We start from the raw sequence: 23,620 nt of genomic DNA on the forward strand, positions 1-23,620 counted from the left end.
TATTCAAGCACTTACCTTTCCACAAATCCAGTAGTGTCCTCACCCTAGCTGATTTTTTCAATCAGCTCCCCGGTGCTGCCGACGCCATCTCAGGTAAGGGAAACCGGCAGTGAAGCCTTGCAGCTTTACAGCCTTACAGCTAAGCATGGGCGCTGCGCTTTGTGAATGGCCCAGCGGCAGGGGAAGGAGGGGAGCCTCGGCGAAGTCGAAACCGGCAGCAGAGGTGGGGGAAGAGGCAAACCAGGGGAAGTTTTCCCTTTTGGGCAGAGCTCCGCTTTAAGCATCAGGTTTAGGTGAGGCAAACCACTATTGGTGCATATGTGAGCTCTCACTTGATATGTCAGTTCTAAATTTCTCCTTCATATGCAGTATGTTGCAGTCAAATCTGCTTGGTTGCCTTTTACAGGAAGGCAAGCTTTACTGTGCCACAAGAACAGAAGATCTATGAAATGCACCCAGAAACAGGTTATTAGGTCTATAGATTTCCTTGCCTTGGGCAGGCATAACGGTGCAAATACATAAATGAAGGTTTGAATATTCAGTTCTGTGCACGCTTAGCTATGTATATGTCTAATACATTATGAAGTAAGAACATGTTTTCAGTGAGCCGAACATGATGTTCTGATACAGTAAAGAGCCGTGTGTGTCATTTATCTTTGTCTTGACATTACACTCTTGATTAATGTGTTTACAGTGAGCTTTGTCTCTGGATGAGTAAATCTGCATGTAGCTTCAGCTTCTCCCAGACACCTGAATATGTCACATCCTCTGTTCATTATAAAGCTGCACATCCACATTTAATGAACAAATAAGAAATGAACATACAAATCTGGATAGATACATCTAACTGGTAGTTTTAAATTGCCTACAGTCCCCTTTTCACAGTTAGTAGATGAGAACCCTTGACGGGTCAGTGTTTGGTAGATGCTGGCAATTGGAGGCAGCCAACAGGTCCCTAAAATGTAGCTCTCAGCCCCCACCCCACCTTCAGCAGGTGTCTTTATATAAGAGGGGCTTACATTTTACCCAATTCCTCTACACTTATGGCGCTTTTCCACTGCATAGAACCGTACCGGCTCGGCACGCTTTTGTGCTTTTCCACTGCGGTACCGCATAGTATAGGGTCGGAACGGTTCGGTTCGGTACGGTATAGGTTTGCTTTTCCACTGCATGGAACCGAACGGTACGGTACGGTACGGCTCTGAAAAAACAGTACCTACTCGATTGTGGTTCCAACAGGTACCAAACTGGTACCATATCCCACAATCCTTTGCATGCAGTCACTACTAGCCACTGATTGGTCAGAGAATCACACCCACCCCGTTGTTATCCCACCCACTTAACTTTAGTACTACTTTAGTGGAAAAGCAAACCTATACCGTACCGTACCGAACCGTTCCGACACTATACCATGCGGTACCGCAGTGGAAAAGCAAACCGGGCCAAGCAGGGCCGAGTAGAGCCGAGCCGGTACTAGCCGGTACTTGCAGTGGAAAAGTGCCATTACAGTATATGAGCAGTGATTAGCAGTGCAGTTACAATTAGATAGGTACTACAGAAAGTCAGACCAATATTGAACAACGGCTACTGAGCACTTTCACCCCCTTCTTGACCAAGCCAATTTCCAGGTTTCTGTGCTTGCTGTGGCATTTTGAATGATAATTGCAAGCCCAAAGGACACAGCAATCACAGAGTGCGCCTGATGTGCCCCCTGTCAATTGGCTCCAGAACTGGACGACCACGCTGTAGCCATCTTTCGGCTATAGAACAGTAGGCAAGTGATTAACCTTATGTGGGTGTGAACAACTTTGACAGTCAATGGCACCTGTCAAACAAGAGTGCTTTCTGCACTGGAGAACACACTCCTGTTCACATCTATTTCCTTTCACTGAGGAACATTGCTCAGCATAACGTAGAGCATGTAGACACACAACACACATATGGGAATAAAACACTTTTCTGCCTGATTTTTTTTTTTTCTTCTTACATTCTTTCCTCATAAGAATGCAGCAGGAGATGTGAGAATCAGTGGTGTGGCTTAAAGAATATGTAAACCCACCATATCATATTCCTGATATGTGCCTGCTGTACCATGTACTAGTATGAAAAAGTATCCTGTTCTCTTTGAATTGCTATCTTTTGTGTTAAATCCCTGGGGTTCCTGCCAGTCCCTCTGCCTTACTATTAAAAACTGACCACACTAAGCATGAGAACATAGATCAGTTCTCTAACTAGGCTCTCCTCCAATAATCAGACTTGTCCCCCACTGCACAGCCTTTCACTGAGAAGATTGCTCTGCTGTTGCTTCTCCTCCCCCAGCTCTTATGTAGCTGAGAAAAGAGGGAGATGTGAAATTGGATCATTTCAAAAAATGGGGAAAAGGCATTTATAATGTTTGAATGTGTGTATGCATAGTGCCTTGCAAAAGTATTCACCGCCCCAGCATTTTTCATGTTTTGTTGCCTCACAACCTGGAATTATCATGGATTGTTTGAGGATTTGCATCATTTAACCACTTCCATACAGAGCAGTTTGACACCCTTCCTGCCCAGACCAATTTTCAGCTTTCAGCACTCTCACACTTTGAATGACAATTGCTCAGTCATGCTACACTGTAACCAAACAAAATTTTTATCATTTTTTTCACACAAATAGAGCTTTCTTTTGGTGGTATTTGATCACAACTGGGTTTTTTTTTTTTTGTGATATATGCAAAAAAAGAGCAAAAATTTTGAAAAAAAAAACACTTTTTTTTAGTTTCAATTAAAAAATTTTGCAAAAAATTAATTTTTCTTCATACATTTGGGCCAAAATGTATACTGCTACATGTCTCTGGTAAAATTAACCCAAATTAGTGTATATTATTTGGTCTGTGTGAAAGTTATTGAGTCTAGAAGCTATGGTACCAATTACTGAAAATTGATCACACCAGATGTACTGACTGCCTATCTCCTTTCTTGAGGCCCTGAAATGTCAGGACAGTACAAATACCCCCCAAATGACCCCTTTTTGTAAAGTAGACAGTCCAAGGTATTTAGTAAGAGGCATGGTTTTTTTTTGAAGTTGTAATTTTTTCCCACAATTCTTGGGAACATGAAGAAAAAATTTTTTTTTTTCTTTTTTTTTCCCACAAAGTTGTCAATTTATAAGCTATTTCTAACACATAGCATGTACACAGCAAAAATTACACCCAAAAATACATTCTGCTACTCCTTCCGAGTATGGCGATACCACATGTGTGAGACTTTTACACAGCCTGGCCACAAAAAGATACTCCACGTCCAAGAAGCACCTTCAGGCGTTCTAGGAGCATAAATACACATAAAACTTTCTTACTACCTATCACACTTTTCAAGGCCCTAGAGCACCAATACAATGGAAAAGTCCACAAAATGACCCCATTTTGGAAAGCAAACACTCCAACGTATATTCTATGAGGCATTATGGGTCCTTTGAACATGTCATTTTTTTCCACAGGTTTTTGGAAAATGTGGGAAAAAAATGAAAACTTTTTTTTTTTACACAAAGTTGTCAATTTATAGGATATTCCTAACACATAGCATGTACACAGCAAAAATGACACCCCAAAATACATTCTGCCACTCCTCCTGAGTATGGCAATACCACATGTGTGAGACTTTTTCACAGCCTAGCCATATAGAGGGGCCCAACATCCAAGGAGCATCATCATGCATCCTAGCCACTTGCCTAGGCCTATTTTTGACATTTGGTGTTTACAAGTTAAAATCAGTTGTTTTTGCTAGAAAACTGCTTAGAACCCCCAAACATTATATATTTTTTTTTAGCAGAGACCCTAGAGATTAAAATGGAGATTATTGCAATATTTTTTATCACACCGTATTTGCGCAGCGGTCTTCCAAACGCAATTTTTTTGGAAAAAATTCACTTTTTTAAATTAAAAAATAAGAAACCAGTAAAGTTAGCCCAATTTTTTTCCATAATGTGAAAGATAATGTTACGCCGAGTAAATAGATACCCAACATGTCATGTTTCAAAATTGCGCACGCTCACAGAATGGCGACAAACTTTGGTACTTAAAAATCCCCATAGGCGACAATTTAAAAATTTCTACAGGTTGCCATCTTTGAGATACAGAGGAGGTCTAGGGCTCAAATTATTCCCCTTGCTCTAACGATCGCGGTGATACCTCACATGTGTGGTTTGAACACCGTTTACATATGTGGGCGGGGTTTCGTATGCATTCGCTTCTGCGCGCGAGCTAACGGGGACAGGGTGCTTTAATTTTTTTTTTTTTTTTTTTTTTTTTTTTTTACTATTTATTTTATTTATTATTTTTTATTTTTACACCGTTTAACAAAAAAAAAAAAAAGGATCATTTTTATTTCTATTACAAGAAATGTAAACATTACTTGTAATAGAAAAAGGCACGACAGGACCTCTTTTTTGTGAGATCTGGGGTCAAAAAGTCCTCAGATCTCACAAGTACACTAAAAGATAGAAAAAAAAAAAAAAAAAAGAAATTATTATATAAAATGAAGAAAAAAAAAAAAGGACCTTTTAAACCGGTTGCTAGGCCACAACATTTTCCGTAGCTCCGGTCCTCCAAGACCATAGAGTCAAGTGAGGGCAAGCTTGCCCTCACTCGACATCCTGTCTGTGAGGATCCGGGACCGGATCGTTTTCCCCGCTGTCGGCGGGTCCGGTAAGCGGGGAAAAGGACCGGACGCGGCGGGAGGGGGGGGGGCACCTCTTCCGCCATCCCAGAAGGGTGATCCCACGGCGAATCCGCCGCTGGGACCACCCTTATCGGAAAGCCAACCGTCCACCGTTTAAAAAAATACCAGGGTTATGGCAGCTATCTGCTGCCATAACACCGGTATTTAGGTTTAAACGAGGACGTATATAAACCTTTTTGGACTTGGACATGGTGGCTGTATGAAGGGCGACAGGTACTCGGGTACTTTGTTGGGCAGGTGACAGGTACTCTGGTACTGATGAGCAGGTGGCAGGTACTTGGGTACTCCGATAGGCAGGTGACAGGTACTCGTGTACTCTGATGGGCAGGTGACAGGCAGGTGATAGGTACTGATGAGTAGTACTGATACTGATAGGTGATACTGATACGTGATGAGTACTGATGAGTAGTGATGGGTACTGATGAGCAGGCGGCAAGTACTCGGGTACTTCAGGCGTCAGGTACTCTGATGAGCAGGTGGAAGGTACTCGGGTACTCTGATGGGTAGGTGACAGGTACTCAGGTACTCTGATGACGGGTACTCCGTTGACAGGTACTCAAAGTACCGTCATCAGAGTACCCGAGTATCCGTCATCAGAGTACCCGAGTATCCGTCATCAGAGTACCCGAGTATCCGTCATCAGAGTACCCGAGTACCCGTCATCAGAGTACCCGAGTACCCGTCATCAGAGTACCCGAGTACCCGTCATCAGAGTACCCGAGTACCCGTCATCAGAGTACCCGAGTACCCGTCATCAGAGTACCCGAGTACCCGTCATCAGAGTACCCGCGTACCTGGCATCAGAGTACCCGGGTACCTGTCATCAGAGTACCCGGGTACCTGTCATCAGAGTACCCGGGTACCCGTCATCAGAGTACCCGGGTACCCGTCATCAGAGTACCCGGGTACCCGTCATCAGAGTACCCGGGTACCCGTCATCAGAGTACCCGGGTACCCGTCATCAGAGTACCCGGGTACCCGTCATCAGAGTACCCGGGTACCCGTCATCAGAGTACCCGGGTACCCGTCATCAGAGTACCCGGGTACCCGTCATCAGAGTACCCGGGTACCCGTCATCAGAGTACCCGAGTACCCGTCATCAGAGTACCCGAGTACCCGTCATCAGAGTACCCGAGTACCTGTCATCAGAGTACCTGAATACCTGTCATCAGCCCATCAGAGTACCCGTCATCAGCCCATCAGAGTACCCGAGTACCTGTCATCTGAGTACCTGATGGGCTGGTGACAGGTACTCGGGTACTTTGATGGGCTAGTGACAGGTGCTCTTTATTGGGGGGGGGGGGCAATCAGTGTGTTTGGGGTGCACTGTACTTGGTAACTAGCTGTTACCACACTCTCTTCCTCACACAGGATCAGTGTGTGAGGAGGAGAACACGGTGACAGCTAGTTACCGTGTTCTCTGTTGACATTTGTGACCGGCTGTGATTGGACACAGCCAGTCACGTGGTAAAGAGCCAATTTCATTGGCTCTTTACCTAGATCGGGGATCGACTCTGTCCGAGGGACGAGCCTCGTCCCCGATCGCTGCTCTGCGCGCCCCCGGGGGCGCGCATTGCAGAGAGAACGAGCGGCTCGTGCTGGAGCCGCTCATGTGATCGGCTGTGATTGACACAGCCGATCACGTGGTAAACAGCCAATTTCTATTGGCTGTTTACCTTGATCGGGGATGGGCTATGTCCGAGGGACGAGCCTCACCCCCGATCGCCGCGCTGCGCGCCCCCGGGGGCGCGCAGTAGCAGCTAGAGCGGGCGGACGTCATATGACGCCCGCCCGGATCCGTACAACCACCATGCCGACGTCATATTACTATGACTCGGTATGGAAGTGGTTAATATACAGAACATGCCCACAACTTTTGAAGATGTGTGCTTTTTTTTTTTTTGTGAAGCAAGCAACAAATAGGGCAAAATAACAGAAAAAGTCAATGTGCATAACTATTCACCCCCCTAAAGTCAATACTTTGTAGAGCCACCTTTTACGACAATCACAACTCCAAGTCGCTTTGGATAAGTCTCTATGAGCTTACCACATCTTACCACTGGGATTTTTGCCCATTCCTCCTTGCAAAACTGCTCCAGCTCCTTCAAGTTGGATGGTTTGCACTTGTAGACAGCAATCTTTAAGTCTGACCACAGATTTTCTATTCGATGGAGGTCTGGGCTTTGACTAGGTCATTCCAACACATTTACATTTTTCCCCTTAAACCACTCAAGTGTTGCTTTAGCAGTGTGTTTGGGGTCATTGTCCTGCTGGAAGGTGAACCTCCGTCCTAGCCTCAAATTACACACAGAGTGGTACAGGTTTTGCTCAAGAATATTCCTGTATTTAGTAGGGATGCACCGAAATTTCGGCCACCGATATTTTCGGCCGAAAATGCAACTCTCTCATTTTGGCCGATAGGGGGTTAAATATGCCGAAAATGTATGGCCGCTGATCCGTGCAAAAAGTGAGCTATTAACTTCCCTGTCCGCCGCAATCCGATGCCTATGCCTTCATTGTGATTTACAGCTTGCTAGACCAGTGACGTCCCAGGGGAGAGGGACCCAGAATGCAGAGTGTAGGAGGATCTCATTCTCCTCCGCGCCGACTGCTGCATGCTCCACCCACCTCCTCCCTTCAGTGCCTTCACGTGGTGTTCGCTGCGGAGGAAGGTAATGTTGATGTGTGCTGTAAAACAAAAGACTGTTTCTCCCCTTTTTGTTTTGTCCTGCATAAGTGTCAGTAGTAGAACGGATTCACAGCCTAGTGCTCATCCCCTTCTAATTGCAGCGTGCGAGTTAGTCAGTGAGAGTCAGTCAGTCAGTGAGAGTCAGTGTCAGTGAGAGTCAGTCAGTGTCAGTCAGTGAGAGTCAGTCAGTGTCAGTCAGTGAGAGTCAGTCAGTGTCAGTCAGTGAGAGTCTGTCGGTGTCAGTCAGTCAGTGAGTGTGTCAGTCAGTCAGTGAGTGTGTCAGTCAGTCAGTGAGTGTGTCAGTCAGTCAGTGAGTGTGTCAGTCAGTCAGTGAGTGTGTCAGTCAGTCAGTGAGTGTGTCAGTCAGTCAGTGAGTGTGTCAGTCAGTCAGTGAGTGTCAGTCAGTGTCAGTCAGTCAGTCAGTCAGTGTCAGATAACTTATTTAAAATAATTTGGGGAAAAAAGTCATTTTCGGTTTCAGTTTCGGCCAAGGGCATCCTGAATTTTCGGTTTCGGCCCAGAATTTTCATTTTGGTGCATCCCTAGTATTTAGCACCATCCATCTTTCCCTCAACTGACCAGTATCCCAGTCCCGGCTGCTGAAAAACATCCTCACAGCATGATGCAGCCACCACCATGTTTTACTGTGAGCATAGTGTTCTTTTGGTGATGAGGTGTGTTGGGTTTGCACCAGACATAGCGTTTTCTTTGATGGCTGAAAAGTTTAATTTTAGTCTCATCAGACCAGAGCACCTTCCTCCATACATTGTTTTTTGCTGAAAGTAATGGCTTTCTTCTGGCCACTCTGCCATAAAGCCCAACTCTATGGAGCGTACGGCTTATTGTCGTGTTATGTACAGATACTCCAGTCTCTGCTTTGGAACTCTGCAGCTCCCCCAGGGTTACCTTAGGTCTCTGTGCTGCCTCTCTGATTAATGCCCTCCTTGCCCGGTCCGTGAGTTTTGGTGGGTGGCCGTCTCTTGGCAGGTTTGCTGTTGTGCCATGTTCTTTCCATTTGGTTATAATAGATTTTAAGGTGCTCCTGGGAATCATCACATGGATTTGGATATTTTTTGATAACCTAATCCTGACTTGTACTTCTCAACAACATTGTCCCTTACTTGTTTGGAGAGTTCCTTGATCTTCATGGCAATGTTTGGTTAGTGGTGCCTCTTGCTTAGGTGTTGCAGCCTCTGGGGCCTTTCAAAAAAGGTGTGTATATGTAATGACAGATCATGGGATACTTAAATTAAACACAGGTGGACATCATTTCACTAATTATGTGACTTCTGAAGGTAATTGGTTGCACCAGAGCTTTTTATGGGCTTCATAACAAAGGGGGTGAATACATACGCACATGCCAATTTTCTGTTTTTCGATTTCTAAAAAAGTTTTATGTAAATATTTTTCTCATTTCATTTCCCCAACTTAGACTATTGTGTTCTGATCCATCACATGAAATTCAGATTAACAAAACATTGAACTTAAGGCTGTAATGTAACAAAATAGGTAAAAAGTCAAGGGTGGGGGGTGGTGAATATACTTTTGCAAGGCACTTTGTGTGTGTACGATATACACGTTTTGCCTGTCATTTTTATTTTAAAGTGAATGGGTTATTTTACAAGGTGAGGGTTTATAACCACTTTTAGGCCTCATGCACACTGGACGTTATCAAAATGTCAGTAGAAAGCTGTAGCTGTAGGAGATTTTCAGCTTTTTTGCAGTAGCTTTTTTTAGCAAAACTATACTCCCACAAAAGCTTTTGACTCAAAAACATTGATAAACGCCAAATTGCTGCATTTTTTTTACTTTTAATGGCGTTTTTCAACTTTTATCAGAGTTAGAGAATTCTTATAGCTGAAAAACATCTCTCAAAACCCACTTGTTTGCTGTTTTTTTTTCCAGCCAGAAAATGCCCTTCTGCACACTGGACATTTTTCCAGCTGCTGTTTTTGGCGTCCGACATTTTTTTTTTTTTCTGCAGCCAGTAAACTCTCCAGCATGTTATCCTATGTGTCCATGTACACATAGGCTGTTATCAGCAGTTTTTGGCAGGGGCGTTTTCTGGCTGGAAAAACACCAGAACTAGTGGGTTTTGAGCAGTGGCGGCTGGTGCTCAAAAATTTTGGGGGGGGGGGGCGCAAAAAGAAAAATGTAATGGGTATTGCTTCGCGGCAAAAAACGCGGTAAGAAAATTGCGTGACATACAGGCATGGCACAGGTGATGGTATAGGCATGGCACAGGTCAATGTATAGGCATGGCACAGGTCAATGTAGAGGCATGATGGCACAGGTCAATGTAGAGGCATGATGGCACAGGTCAATGTAGAGGCATGATGGCACAGGTCAATGTAGAGGCATGATGGCACAGGTCAATGTAGAGGCATGATGGCACCGCTCAATGTACAGGCATGATGGCGCCGCTCAATGTACAGGCATGATGGCGCCGCTCAATGTACAGGCATGATCTCCATCCTTGGACTCTATAGTCTCCAGGCTGGCCCTGTCCCTATAACCCAGACCCGGTACATGTATTTATCACAGTTACTGGGAGCGCTGAGTGTGAGGGGACACCAGGAGGGTCTCTCTCCCCTCACACACTCCGCTCCCAGTAGTTTGAATGCTCCCACCATCCATTGATAATAGATGAGCGGTGACCGCTGTGACTGAGGTGACGATATGAGAGGGGAGGAGGACAGGAGTGATCCGGGGGAGGGGACGGGAAGCTCGGGCACACACTGTCCTCTCTCTCTCTCACGGAGCCCCATACACTCACACAGCAGACACAGACAGGGACATGGCTGCCCCGGATGACTCGGGACCTCTATAGTGCCGCAGAAGGAATCTTCCATTCACCTCACACACCGAGCACCATGATAGAGGTGTCCATCCCCTCCATAGGACACCAGGTGATGAAGCCGGACAGGGCTCAATCAATGCAGAGACCAGCGTGCGTGCTCCCTTAATCCAATGCACTTACCTGGCGGTGGCTCGGCTCCCGGCGGCGGCTTCTCCCCTCCTCGATGCTCCGTCCTCTTCTGCGGCGGCGGGAAGGTGACCGGGCGGTGACGGGTGAGTGACTGATGCACGCACCGGCACCGCCCCCAACGAGGTCAGCAGGGATGTCCTGAATCATGATTGGTCCAGGCTGGAGTCTGGACCAATCACGATCCAGGACATCACAAAAGGGGAGTGTTGTAGCGCAGTGCTCTGCGCCACAGTTGCGCCCCAGAAGGCAGCCAATCGGTGCCTCTGCCGGGTTGAAAACCCCACTCCCCCCCATAGACATTTTTTTTTATCTTATTTTTTTTTTGGGGGGGGGGGCGGCGCCCCCCCCCTATCGGCTGGCCTCCACTGGTTTTGAGAGGAGTTTTCCAGCTGTAAAAACGCTCTAACTGATAAAAGTTAAAAATACCAAAAAACGCAGCTATTCGTCATTTATCAACATGTTTGAGCCATAAGCTTTTGTGGGAGTATAGCTTTGCTAAAAAAACGCTACAGCTGAAAAAAGCTGAAAAACTCCCTACAGCTTTCTACTTGCGTTTTGATAACGTCCAGTGTGCATGAGGCCTTATGAGCTTTTGTTCCGTTGTAGACAAAGTTCAGTTCAATTGTTTGCACAAAAAATATATAACTGTTACATGTTCTTTGAAGACCGGCTTCCAAAGACCCTATCACCAATGTAAAATAGTACAGGCAAATCAAGTATTTTTAAATGTTTACTTGTCTTTAGTTTGCATAAACCCTCTACAGTAAAGGGGAAATACATTCTTCTTACCATCGTCTGTTCTCTAGCATCTGGTCTGGATATGGATCTTTTGGCCAGTAATGGCACCAGAAATGTAAGGTTCACTGCAGCAAACCTAAGGGAGGCCATGGATGGTGCATTTGTCTTTCCTGCAACCACAAGTTGCAGGAAAGAAAATCGCTCAGTTCCCTGGGGAGCCATCCCTGCCTGTAGAACAGGTTGGGGGTACATTCAGCCTACCCATAGATGGTTCAAATCTCGGCCGGTCCCTGCTAAACTGGCCCAGATTCAAATCATCTATTGCTGGCCCTAAATTTTTTTTTTTAAATTTCTTTATTGAGAACAAAGCACCGTACAAAAAGGCAGTAGGAGGACGGGAACAAAATCACTCCAGTTAACAGAAAAAGTCAACAGTGAAATACAGCAGCAGTCAGGCACGAAAGTGAACATGGTGGTGACAAATACGCAGTGACCGTGTACAGATCTATGCAGGTGCCTCATGATAACAATCTGCAAAAATATAGCAAAGGAAGGTGCACTCGGTGCATTTGCATGCCAGGGGAGGCGCAAAGACGTGCCGCCAACCCCTAACCGAGGACACCTTACATATCGCCTAGGAGAGGCGGGTCCAGATACAGCAATGAATGACAGGTAACATAACTGTGCTGGCCCTAAATTTACTACATTGGGTGCCTAAGGCATAAGGCTTACCTGTAGGTACAATTAATATCTCCTAAACTGGCACAGTTTAGGAGATATTTGCACTGCATGCAGCCGCTCACGCGAGCGGTGCATTCGCTCTGAAGGTCCGGCGGACCTTCATCTTTCCATGCCGGGAGCTTGCCGGAAAATGACTCCCACGCGCATGCGCGGGAGTGACGTCATCGCGGCTCTGGCCAATCACATCGTCGGAGCCGCCGAACCCGGGAAGAGACGACGAGGGATCATGTAAGCTCCCCCAGCGGTGTCCGGGGGTCCGTGTCGGGGCTTCGTTCTAAGGTAAGTAATACATAATGAGCTAGTATGTGATGCATACTAGCTCATTATGCCTTTGTCTTTCAGGTTTACAACCGCTTTAAGCTGTGGGGAAGAGGTTTGAATCTCTACTACAACTACATGGCTTTAGATAAACCTGTATTTTGATTGGAGTATACTTTTGAGTTATAGGGCAGTATGAGCCTTGAGTGGAAGCAATCTTCTCTATTTTTACAGTTAAAAAAAACATTTTTTAGGATATAAAGTTTTTTTTTTTACATTTTTTTTTATTGGGAATGCGTCACAATTTTCTATGTTTTAATCAGTAGGTAGAGCAGAATATTGCTCACATTTAAGGCACACAACAAAGTCAGTTTATTAGAACTCTTCTGTGCCATGTAGGAATTTGTTGTGATTGAAGACTTGAAGTGGATTATTCCAGTCATTGGTGGAAAAATGATTGATTAATACAACATTTTCTCCTAGGATTTATTGATAAAGCGAGAATTCTAATCTGTCATCGTTGTTTAGCTTCTGCATTATAAATCTGCAGTAATGCTATATACCCCGGTGATTTAACAAGCATGTGTCACTTTATTACTGTGCTGGCTTCCCTGCATAAAGCAGTAATATGTTATCTGTTATGCGACGTATGTCACAATATAAAAATAAGGTCTCCTTACTTCTAAAAAGATTCAGCATTGCCGAGATCTTTTATAATTTGTATGTGAAACTGAACAGAAAAAGAGTAGCCAGCACTGCAAGTTTGCTATAAAGGGCAAAGTAAAGGTTCACATCATAACCCCCCCACTGCTTATACCCACCTTCCCTGTTCTGCCCCTTCTACCACAATTATGATGTGGAGCCAATAGAATACCCTGTAAATCCAAGTATATGGAGTTTGTGCTGTCTCTTCTTATTCCACAATGTAGTGATGGGTGCCTATCCTGCCAGCCAGACTGTTGGGGAGAGGCTCTGGCTAGGCTGACTTGGAACTTAAACGCACCCTGCAGCGATCGAAATTCAGCCGGTTCAGCATTTCCATCAGTGTGTGTAAGCTAAACTAAAAAAGAGTACCGCTCTAATGTTTCAGAAGGGGAGTCCTGTGGCTGGTGACCCTGTATGCTGGTGCTGGTCAGGATATAGGCTTGTCAGGCTCAGCTAGGACTACAAGAAAATGGCACCTGGCTGCATGCAGAATCAGCATACTGTACAGCTAAAATAGTGAAAGATAATGAGAATAGGCTTCAGCTCAGTTCTCCACCCACAGAAGAACCCCCCCCCCCCCCAATGCATCTCACCCTTGTGGAGCCTAATCATAGAGACCGCCATGGCTGCAAACATTGAGTATTTAGCATCATGAGCCACATAGATGTTCTATTTTCTAGCCTGGTTAACTTTTATGTGGCAGTGCCACCTATCTGCCGGCTGATCTTAAATCGGTAGTATACCGCTTTTTGTGATTTTTTTTTCTTTTTTTTTTTTTTTTTTTTTTTTTTTTTTAACTACAGGTAAGCCTATAATAAGGCTTACATGTACGTACAACTAATCTAAACCTGCACGGTTTAGGAGATATTTGCGCTGCATGTAACCGCTGACGCGAGCGGCGCATGCGCTCTGAAGCTCCGGCGGACCTTCAGAGTTCCTTGCCGGGAAGTTGCCGGAAAATCACTCCCGCGCACATGCGCAGGAGTTACGTCATCACAGCTCCGGCCAATCACAGCGCCGGAGCCGCCGAACCCGGAAGAGACGATGAGGGATCATGTCCGCTCCCACAGCGGTGTCCGGGGGTCCGTATCGGGACTTTGTTCTAAGGTAAGGGTTTCATAATGCAGACTGCACTAACACTGATCTAAAAAAGAGGAGTCTTACAGATTCATAAGCAAAGTGGCAGCTTGTATCCCTTTCCATATAGTGCCCCCTGCCTATCCAAATAGAATGTGGCAACTAACTGTAGTCCACACATGAAAAGCATGGACATATACCTCTCGCTATCACTGCACACATAATGGAAGGGTATGGTAATTCAAGTGGCCAGCTCCAACTGCAGTACTATCCTGAAGGCCATATGATATGAACACTCAGGCTTCTCTCAAAAATGGGGCAGCAATAAATAAAAAAATAGACAAAAATCTGTTTATTTTTTTTTTACATGTGACCAGCAGCAGAGGACTAGAAGCTCCTCCTGCTTATGTTTCCCTGCAGGCAGGCTGGAAGAGAGCTGGGTCATGTGACAGCTGTATATCCATTAGGAAAAAGGTACTAAGCCCCGGTTCACACTTATGCGATGCAAGAAGGCTGCGAATCCGCAGCCTGTTCCCGCATCGCAAACGCACCCCCGGCAGTTCACACTGCCATATGCGATACGCTGGGGGTGTCAATGTAATCTTAACGGCACCCCCAGTTTGATCGCATATCGCAGTGCGATCTTGCAGTTCGCACAGGATCGGATCGCACAAGTGTGAACCGCTGTGCGATCCGATCCTGATGCGGCTGCAAAAAAGGGTCCTGTGCGTGTTTGCTGCGGGTGCGGTGCGAATTTAGCCATACAAAGTGTATGGCTAAACTCGCACCGCACAGCCGATCGCATGTAATGAAGGAGCAGTGCGCTCCGACATTACATGCGAACGCCGCAGCCGCACAAATGTGAACCGGCTCTTAGATGTAATCTTTATTAAAATAACTACAATGCCATCATCCATATACAGAAATAGAAGGGACGATGTAAATTAAATAGTGTGTGTTTAGTATTACTTTAAGAAAGAGTTCCTGTATATATTTAGACAGCTAGGAGTTGGATAATAACGTATAAGAATTTTGAAGGCGATATTCTGAAGATTAAGTATCGTACTAATACATCAACTGCATTATACTAGTAATGTTATCGGTCTTTCTTTCTTGTTGCCTGAAACTGTAGCCAAATTGTCACTTTTTTTTTTTTTGTCTGATGGACATGTAAATAAATCTTATGTTTGCTGCAACCTGTGCTTTTTAATTTTTGCAATATATTAGATTATAATATCTATTTTTCTCTATCGCTCATTGACAGACGTAGTCCTCGGTGATTCAACACCCTCGGGTTATGCTGCCCTCTACAGGAGTAGGACTAGACAGGAAAGAAAACGTTCTGGCCACACCCTAGGGGCAGTCCCAGAGGGTATATCCTCTCACTTCCTGCTCTAGCAAATCAGTTTTTTTCTGTCTAGTTAGGAGTAAGGACCTAAATACCTTGCTGGGATCTTCGGTCCTGGCAGGATTTTTTTCTTAGAAAAGATTTTTTAGACAGCTTTTTTTCTCCAGTGTTCCTGTGAGATCTTCAAGCAAGAAAGCTGAACTGGGCGACGGGCTGTATGTTGAGATCCAGTGGTCACCCCAGTTCAGCCTACGAGCGCGTGCAGGCCATAGCTCCGCGCTGGGTCGGCCGCGACATAGTCCCACTGGACGGGGACTGACCCTGCGAGTTAAACGTCTCGCTGAAACGCCAAAGACCATGAGTCACGGCGTCCGTATTGGTCGACAGCCCTCCTACCTCGGTGGAGAGGGGTACTGTCAGGAGTTGGCGCCCGCCTGGTTCCGGTATGGTGAGTAGTATGTTCCCCCTTTCCCCCTGACTGGTCTTGTGGTGAACGTGGGCCCCTCTCTGTAATGGTAAGGATGGGTTCCCCTCTATCCTATAACATGTCACAGATCCCCCTAATTGAGTGTGATTTTTGTGTACAAGAAGCCAGGAGGCTTGGTTTGGGAGCTGACAATCTAATTGTAAAAATGTGAAAATGATTGTAGTCAGTGGCAGTACTAGAACTTTACTGTGATAGTATAAGGTATCCTACCTGTCAGTAGCCACAGGGCGATGTCTATACATGTATACTGCTTTCCAGATCATTCCTCCAGCTAAGCAGATGCCTCCCGACGGCCACGGACCGCATACGGCCCGCCAGGGTCCGGTACCGCCGACCACCATGAGGGTGAAGGGCTGTGAGGCCGAGATCCTTCTGCAGACATGCCGCTATTCTGTGCAGGCCGCCGCCATTGTCTGGTAGATCGCACAAGGCCGCCTTTTTGGTGTAGCCTCGTGTCTCCAGCATGGGGACGGCCATGTTTGAGGTGACTCAAACACCTCATGGAGCCAGGGGGAGGCGCCGGCAGGCGTGTTAAGGGGCGGAGCCGCCTCCTTTACCCAGGAAATAGGGCCAAAGACTTCCTGTCTGTAACAAGACAAGCACTGAGCAAGCTGATGAAAACTTCTGTGCATCAGGGATGAGCCTTGGGGTCTCTCTCTCTCTCTGTGGGATCCAAAAAGGCAGGTAACACTGAGGGGCGCTGTTGCGACTGGGGGACACAAAAAAAAAAAAGTTGAGCGAGCGGACCAGGAAGTCTCCGATGCTCAACCAGGGGAAGTAATTTCTTCCGATAGTATCCAGATTACCAATAAGGGTATCGGAACTGAGAGCGATCAGATTTTGTCTGATTTACTGGATCGAGCAGCTCTAGAGCAGCCCGATTCGGATCCAATCACATATGGCCTCTTCATCCAGAGGTTTTTCACTAGCTGTCCCTTCATTGGGACATCCCGGATGTGGATCTGTTGGCACCTTGGCTTAACAGGAAGGTGCGGAGGTTTGTAGCTCGCGCCGCGATCCTCTAGCGGACGCAGCAGAAACGCTGATCGCCCCGTGGGGGCAGTATCAGCTACGGCATGCCTTCCATCCTCTCAAGTTGCTGCGGGAACTTCTTCGCAGGATAGAGGTGGAGGGAATTCCAGTTATTCTGGAAATTCCGGACTGACCTCGTCGAGCCTGGTACGCCGACTTGGTGAGGCTAGTCGCGGACGCTCCTTGGAGACTTCCTCTCAGGGAGGATTTGCGGTCTCAGGGACCGATCTTCCATCTTGCTTTACAGTCGCTGGCTTAATGGCCTGGCCATTGAGACCCAGGTACTGAAGGACAAGGGAGTGTCAGCTTCAGTTATTCCTACCTCCAGTTAAAGCAAGGAAAGCGACTTCCAGCACATGGATGTCTTATATTGCATGGTGTGAATCTATTGGATTTCCCCCACATACCTATTCGGTGACCCGAATTTTGGTCTGTCTGCAACAAGGGGTTGAGCAGAAACTATCCTTGAGCACGATCAAGGGTCAGGTTTTTGGCGTTGGCAATCTTCTTTCAAGAAACCTTTGGCTAATCATTCCTTAGTGCGGAATTTCATCCAGGGGGTGCGACATCTGGCTCCGCCAGTGCGCGCACCCTTACCGCCTGGGATCTTAATTTAGTGTGGTCGGTTCTTCAGAAACTTCTCTTTGAAGATATTAGGGAGATTCCCTTGCTTACATTATCCCAGAAGGTGGCCTTCTTGGTGGCCATTACTTCTGCACGCAGGGTGTCAGAACTGGCCGCATTATCTTGTCGTTCCCCATATCTGGTGGTTCATAGGGATAAGGTGGTTCTTCTTCCGAATCCATCCTTCCTTCCTAAAGTGGTTTTCAGAGTTTTTCATCTGAATAAAAGTATTGTGTTACCTTCCCCGTGTCCTAAGACTAGCCATCCTTGGGAGTTTGCATTACACTCCTTGGATGGGGTTCAGAAGGATACACTTGACTACTACGAACTTGTTTTCGTAAGACGGACTCACTTTTTGTGATCACGGATAGCCCTTGAAGGGGGTTGCCTGTGCCTGCCGCGACCATATCTACAGGATCAGTCAGACGGTGGTACAAGCTTATTCTATTAAGGGTCGGAATCCTCCGTTCCCTGTTAGGGCGCACTTCACTTGAGCGCTCAATACTTCCTGGGCCTATCGCCATCAGGCGTCAGTGGTCCAGGTATGTAAGGCGGCCACCTGGTCATCGGTACTTACCTTTACAAAATTTTATAAGATTAATGTGATGGCATCGGCGGATGCCTCATTTGGCCGCAAGGTTTTGCAGGCCGCAATTTGAGGAGACCGGTGGTCTACCTCAGGGGTTTTTTTCTGTTGAAAAATTTCTGTTGAGTCTTATCATTGAGGATGAGCATTGTAAACTTCTAGTTGGCACCGGTTGGGCCTTCTAGATTGGATTTGATTTCCATTTTCCCACCCCTCATTTGTGGTACTGCTTTGGGACGTCCCGAGGGTGTTGAATCACCGAGGACTACGTCTGTCAATGAGCGATAGAGAAAAATGGATTTTTGTAAAATCTTACCGTAAAATCCTTTTCTCTTAGCTCATTGACAGACATAGTACCTGCCCCTCTGTTTTTGAGTTGGGTTGGGTTAAATTCTCTAAACACTGCTTTGTGACATAACTGATTTGCTAGAGCAGGAAGTGAGAGGATATACCCTCTGGGACTGCCCCTAGGGTGTGGCCAGAACGTTTTCTTTCCTGTCTAGTCCTACTCCTGTAGAGGGCAGCATAACCCGAGGGTGTTGAATCACCGAGGACTACGTCTGTCAATGAGCTAAGAGAAAAGGATTTTACGGTAAGATTTTACAAAAATCCATTTTTAACTAAAGCTGACCTAAAACAATTAGTTTCCCTAAAAGAACTGGTGAGGTGACTACTCAGAGTATGATCAGTGTACTCCCTAGTTTTGAAGGTGTGTTCCCGCTGTGTTCCTCAGGGTGAGTGCCACATCCCAATAATGTTAGAACAATTTGTGGGGATCCCCTGAGGGTGGGACTTTATAGGCAACTTCAAAAGGTAGATACATTTTAAAATATAAATGAATTTTATTAGAGTATATAAAGAAGATCAAAACATATCATAAATATACAATAAAAGTTGGCAAAACTGATGGATACAAGAAATGCATATACATTCAACCAACTATTCCAGGTTTGATCCAACGTTTCGAGGTGGAAACCTCTTCCTCAGGGATTACACTGGAGATAGTTATTTATGATTGGTTGGCATATGAACTTATATGGTGGTTTTGCCGTCAGATAAAAACAAGGAGTCTCTGTATGACACCCACAGAGGATAGTAGTTTTGTAGAGAAGGTTTGTAGGGGTATGGAACCGAAAACAGTGCCAGAGGAGATGGCGCAGGGAAATTGTGCGTCCCAGAGACAAGTGTCTCAACTGGAGTCCAATGATGCCTAGCCAGTCGGGCAGAGGCCAATCACATCTTGCTTCAATGGCAATTGTTAGGCAAACCTTCTCCCAGCAGTGGAGACATCCAACCACCATATAAGCTCATATGCCAACCAATCATAAATAACTATCCCCAGTGTAATCCCTGAGGAAGAGGTTTCCACCTCGAAACGTTGGGTCAAACCTGGAATAGTTGGTTGAGTGTATATGCATTTCTTGTATCCATCAGTTTTGCCAACTTTTATTGTATATTTATGATATGTTTTGATCTTCTTTATATACTCTAATAAAATTCATTTATATTTTAAAATTTATCTACCTTTTTGAAGTTGCCTATAAAGTCCCACCCTCAGGGGATCCCCACAAATTGTTCCAGTGTACTCCCTAAGCATAAACCTTTGAACACACTTTTTAACCAATTTTGTTTATACAAAATCTGCAAGTTGCCATAAGTCTAAACCGTAAAATAATAAAGTAGTTAAAGTGTTACTGAACCCACAACAGTAAAATCAGTCTATATTTGCAGTAAAGCATGCTTGTTATACTCATCGTGGAACCTAAGGGGGTAATCATCTGCATTGTGTAAAAAGGCTGTTTGATCCTGTCTTCTCTGATCCTCCCCCTTCTTCCACAGTCCCCAAATAATCTCCTGATAGAACAGAGTCTTGGGGGCAAGCTGCACATGCTCAGTTTGATGTGTATTGCTATAGAGTTTTTTTTTTTTTGTTGTTTTTTTTACTGGGAGAGTGCATGTAATCAGCACAGGACCAATCGGCACTGTCTTGACAGAGGGTCAGAGGTCATGCAGCCTCATAGAACAATCAGGGGAGAATAAAAACTCCTCCAACAAGCTTTAACCAGACACTGATGGAAGTAAGTCACAAGCAGAGATGTATAGTAACTAAGTAGAACTACTTCACTACTGTACTTAAGTACCGAAAGGCGGTATCTGTACTTTCCTAGAGTATAATTTTTTTTCTCCTACTTCTACTTTTACTTCACTACATTTTTTCGATGATTTCAATACTTCTTTTACTCCGATATTTTTTTTTTTGTGCTGCATAGTTACTCTTTACAATTATAAAAATTACCACTGCCAGAACAGTAGATGGCAGGTTTCGTGAAGCTCAAACAAATGTGTATAATGTCATGTGTAAATCAGCGCATACGAAAATAAATGCTACTGTATGTATAAATAAAAGCTGCTATACCAAATCTTTCCACTAAAAAGAAAATATGAAACAAGCAAATTGTGATTGTCCTTTAGGTTAATCATTTGAAATAATAAAAAACAATATGATGTTCAAACTTTTGACTTCTTTCTTTAATAACTACATAACACAGTACTTGTACTTTTACTTTCAGTACTTGAGTAGCAATTTTTAAAAAAAAAAAAAAAAACTACTGGTACTTTTACTTTCAGTACTTGACTAGCAAAATGTAAAAAAAAAAACTACTTGCAATACGTAAGTACAAAAAATGTTGAATACTTTAGTACTTCTAGTCACTTTTTGATCGAACACTTGTACTTTTACTCAAGTATGGGTTTCGAGTACTTTATACAACTCTGGTCACAAGACTGTTCTAACTGCTGATGAAAAAAGGTATTTAGGCATTTTTTTATTTACTAAAGCTGTTGCATTTTCATTTCTGTGTACTGTGGGAGACCAGCTATAGTGAATGCAGGGTCCTGGGTTTAGTAAATCTTTTTTTTTTTTTTTTTTTTTTTTTATTAGCAGTGAGGATAGTTTAACATAGTTTTAGCTTGGCTCAGTGCATACACACTGAATGATGTTTGTAATGTGTCCTGATTGGTCTGCATTTGTGTGCTCCTGCGGTCTGCGTGGGTGCACAGTGTGCATATAAGCAGCGGCAGAGCTTTGGAGGTGATTGATCAACTGAGTCATTTTCTTGCAGCCTGTAATTATCTACTGCTCTAGTCATTTGGTTTATTATGATTTTTTGTTTTTCCAATCAGCTGCTCATTATAATGAATATAATTACTCAATAACCGCAATCTAGTCGTGTCACTGGGTAGCTGTACTCTTGTTTTCTTTTCTTTTTTATTCTACTCCGCAGCAAAATGTTCCATTTCAAATGTGCTTTGTTACAGGTTGCAGCTTTAGAAATTCAGCTGATTTATGTATCAATGCGATGGTGTACAGAAATAGAGCCATGTGCACTGTGCATATAATTCATCTGTCGCTGATCTGACTGATGAAAAAGTAATGCACAGACCCCAAAGTCAAGTCCCAATCCGCTATGAAATATTCCTGCTTGCCTTTAAAGGGGAACCTGTTGTTGAACTTGTTTTAAGACCTGAATGTTTCTAATCCTTGCATCCTCATTTCTTCACTGACTGTATACCTTTTTGCTTAGATGATACCCTATTTTATAAACCTGGGGACAAGGATGATCTGAGAACTTGCAAGTTTTAAAAACCATCATTTAAATATGAAAATCTGCCATGGCATCTCTGATACCTCTTATCATTTACTTCTATATCTCTAGTCCTTTAGGCTCCTTTCACATGAACGATCCGATCAGATCTGCCTGTCAGTTTTTTAGGCGGATCTGATTGGATCCTCCATGCATCCCTATGGGGCAGGGGATGTCAGCGGAGACCTGTCCGCTGACACCCGGTGCCATCCGCATCCAATCCTGTCCGTGAAATCCTGACGGATGGAAACCCTATTTTCCATCCGTCCAGGGGATCGGATGAGAGCGGACAGGCGGTCTGCTCTCATCCGATTCCCCCATAGAGAGCAGCGGGGCTCTGACACCTTCCTCTCCGCACACAGTGCAGAGACAGAGCTGTCATCCGCCTGCTCAGCGGGGATCCAAATATATTTAGAACGGGCCTACCCATTGAAGGCCAACTATGCTACACCATGTGGTCAGACTTTTGTGGACACCTGACCATAACACCTATATCTGCTTGTTGAATATCCCATTTTTAAAGCGTGAGCATTGCTACAGATTTGACCTTCCTTTGTGGTTAGAACAGCCTTTTCTCATTAGGCTATCCACAAGACTTTAGAGTAAATGTGGACATTTTTGTCTGTTCAGCCAAAAGAGCATTTTTGAAGTCGGCGATTGATGTTGAACTTGGCTTGCAATTGTCATTCCAATTTATCCCAAAGATGTACAGTAACTCTAAGGTTAGGTCTCCGTGCAGAATACTCATCAAACCATGGGATAACTTTCTACAAAGGGGCACAGCCAAGCTGAAACAAGAAATTACCTTCCCAAAACTGTTGCCCCAAGATTGGAAGCACACAATTGTCTAAAATGTTTGTATGCTGTAGGAAGAACGGTATGCTTCACAGGAAACACTGAACTTCAATAATTTGATGGTTCACATACATTTGTCCACATAACTTGTGTGATGGTCAAGTATACAAAAATGTTTGGCCTTATAATGTATGTCCTTTTTAGGAGAATTGGTTCAATTTTACTGCAGTGCAGTGTTAATTTTGGCAGCAAATTTCAATTTAGTTTTAGTCTTAGTCTTAGGACTAAAATGGCATTTTAGTTTTAGTCCCATTTTAGTCTTCTGCAGGTGTTTTAGTTTTAGTTGTATTTAGTCGACTAAAACTCCAGTACATTTTAGTCGACTAAAACTCATTTTAGTCATCTATAATCGAATGGGTGTAGTTCAATTGTAATTTGTAATGCATTATTTAAGCATTTCTCTACAATTTCCAAACTCGTTATATACTACTGCTGGTCCTGGAGTGAAAAATCTAATATGTTATTATTTATGGTATTAAGCTTTGAGCATGCACCAATTTTGGCAGCAAATTTCGATTTAGTTTTAGTTATAGTCTTTTGACTAAAATGCCATTTTAGTTTTAGTCACATTTTAGTCATCTGAATTGTTTTAGTTTTAGTTGTATTTTAGTCGACTAAAAATTAACACTGCTGCAGTGGCAGGTCCTCCAATGTGATGACAGGGAATGCTGATAATGTAGTTTTCATACAGCACTGGTGTGCAAGAAAATATTTAACAGATACTCTCACATCACAATGAATCCATAATATGATGTTGTTTTCCCCTCAGGTCATTTCTAACCTGACCCATGCACTGGAGAAGCACAAGGAAAAGATCGAGCTCATGCGAGCTTTTACCCACTGGCGACTTCAGCAGATAGAAGCCAGACAAGAGGTAAAGACCAAGACATGTGAATCATGTACGCTATACTGTGTGAATCATTGTTCTACATCCAGCAGTATATTCAGAAGACTGGAGAAAATGGCTTGTTCCAGGTGATAACAATAAACGTGATTAGAGAGAAACTACAGGCAGATATAAAAAAAAACGCCTTTTTATTTCCGTCATATACCCAGTAAAAAAGCCTTGCGTATGTTTTAAAACTGTGCTAACATAACTATGCAGCATCTGAGCAGTTAAATCATTGAT

At 44.4% G+C, this 23,620-nt stretch overlaps 1 protein-coding gene across 2 annotated transcripts in view; it reads left to right on the forward strand.

The window, feature by feature from the left end:
- POC5 (POC5 centriolar protein) overlaps positions 1-23,620 on the forward strand; it is a gene marked incomplete at its 3' end in the record, with an annotated part of 124,077 nt that overhangs the window by 74,731 nt on the left and 25,726 nt on the right. For both annotated transcript variants that reach the window (XM_082243806.1, XM_082243807.1), the window contains exon 7: positions 23,261-23,365. In XM_082243806.1, the coding sequence (XP_082099932.1) occupies positions 23,261-23,365 (105 nt within the window). The remainder of the gene's footprint in view (positions 1-23,260; positions 23,366-23,620) is intronic.

This window comes from Pelophylax lessonae (genome assembly GCF_965119305.1).
Source record: "Pelophylax lessonae genome assembly, chromosome: 1".
Taxonomy (NCBI): Eukaryota; Metazoa; Chordata; class Amphibia; order Anura; family Ranidae; genus Pelophylax; species Pelophylax lessonae.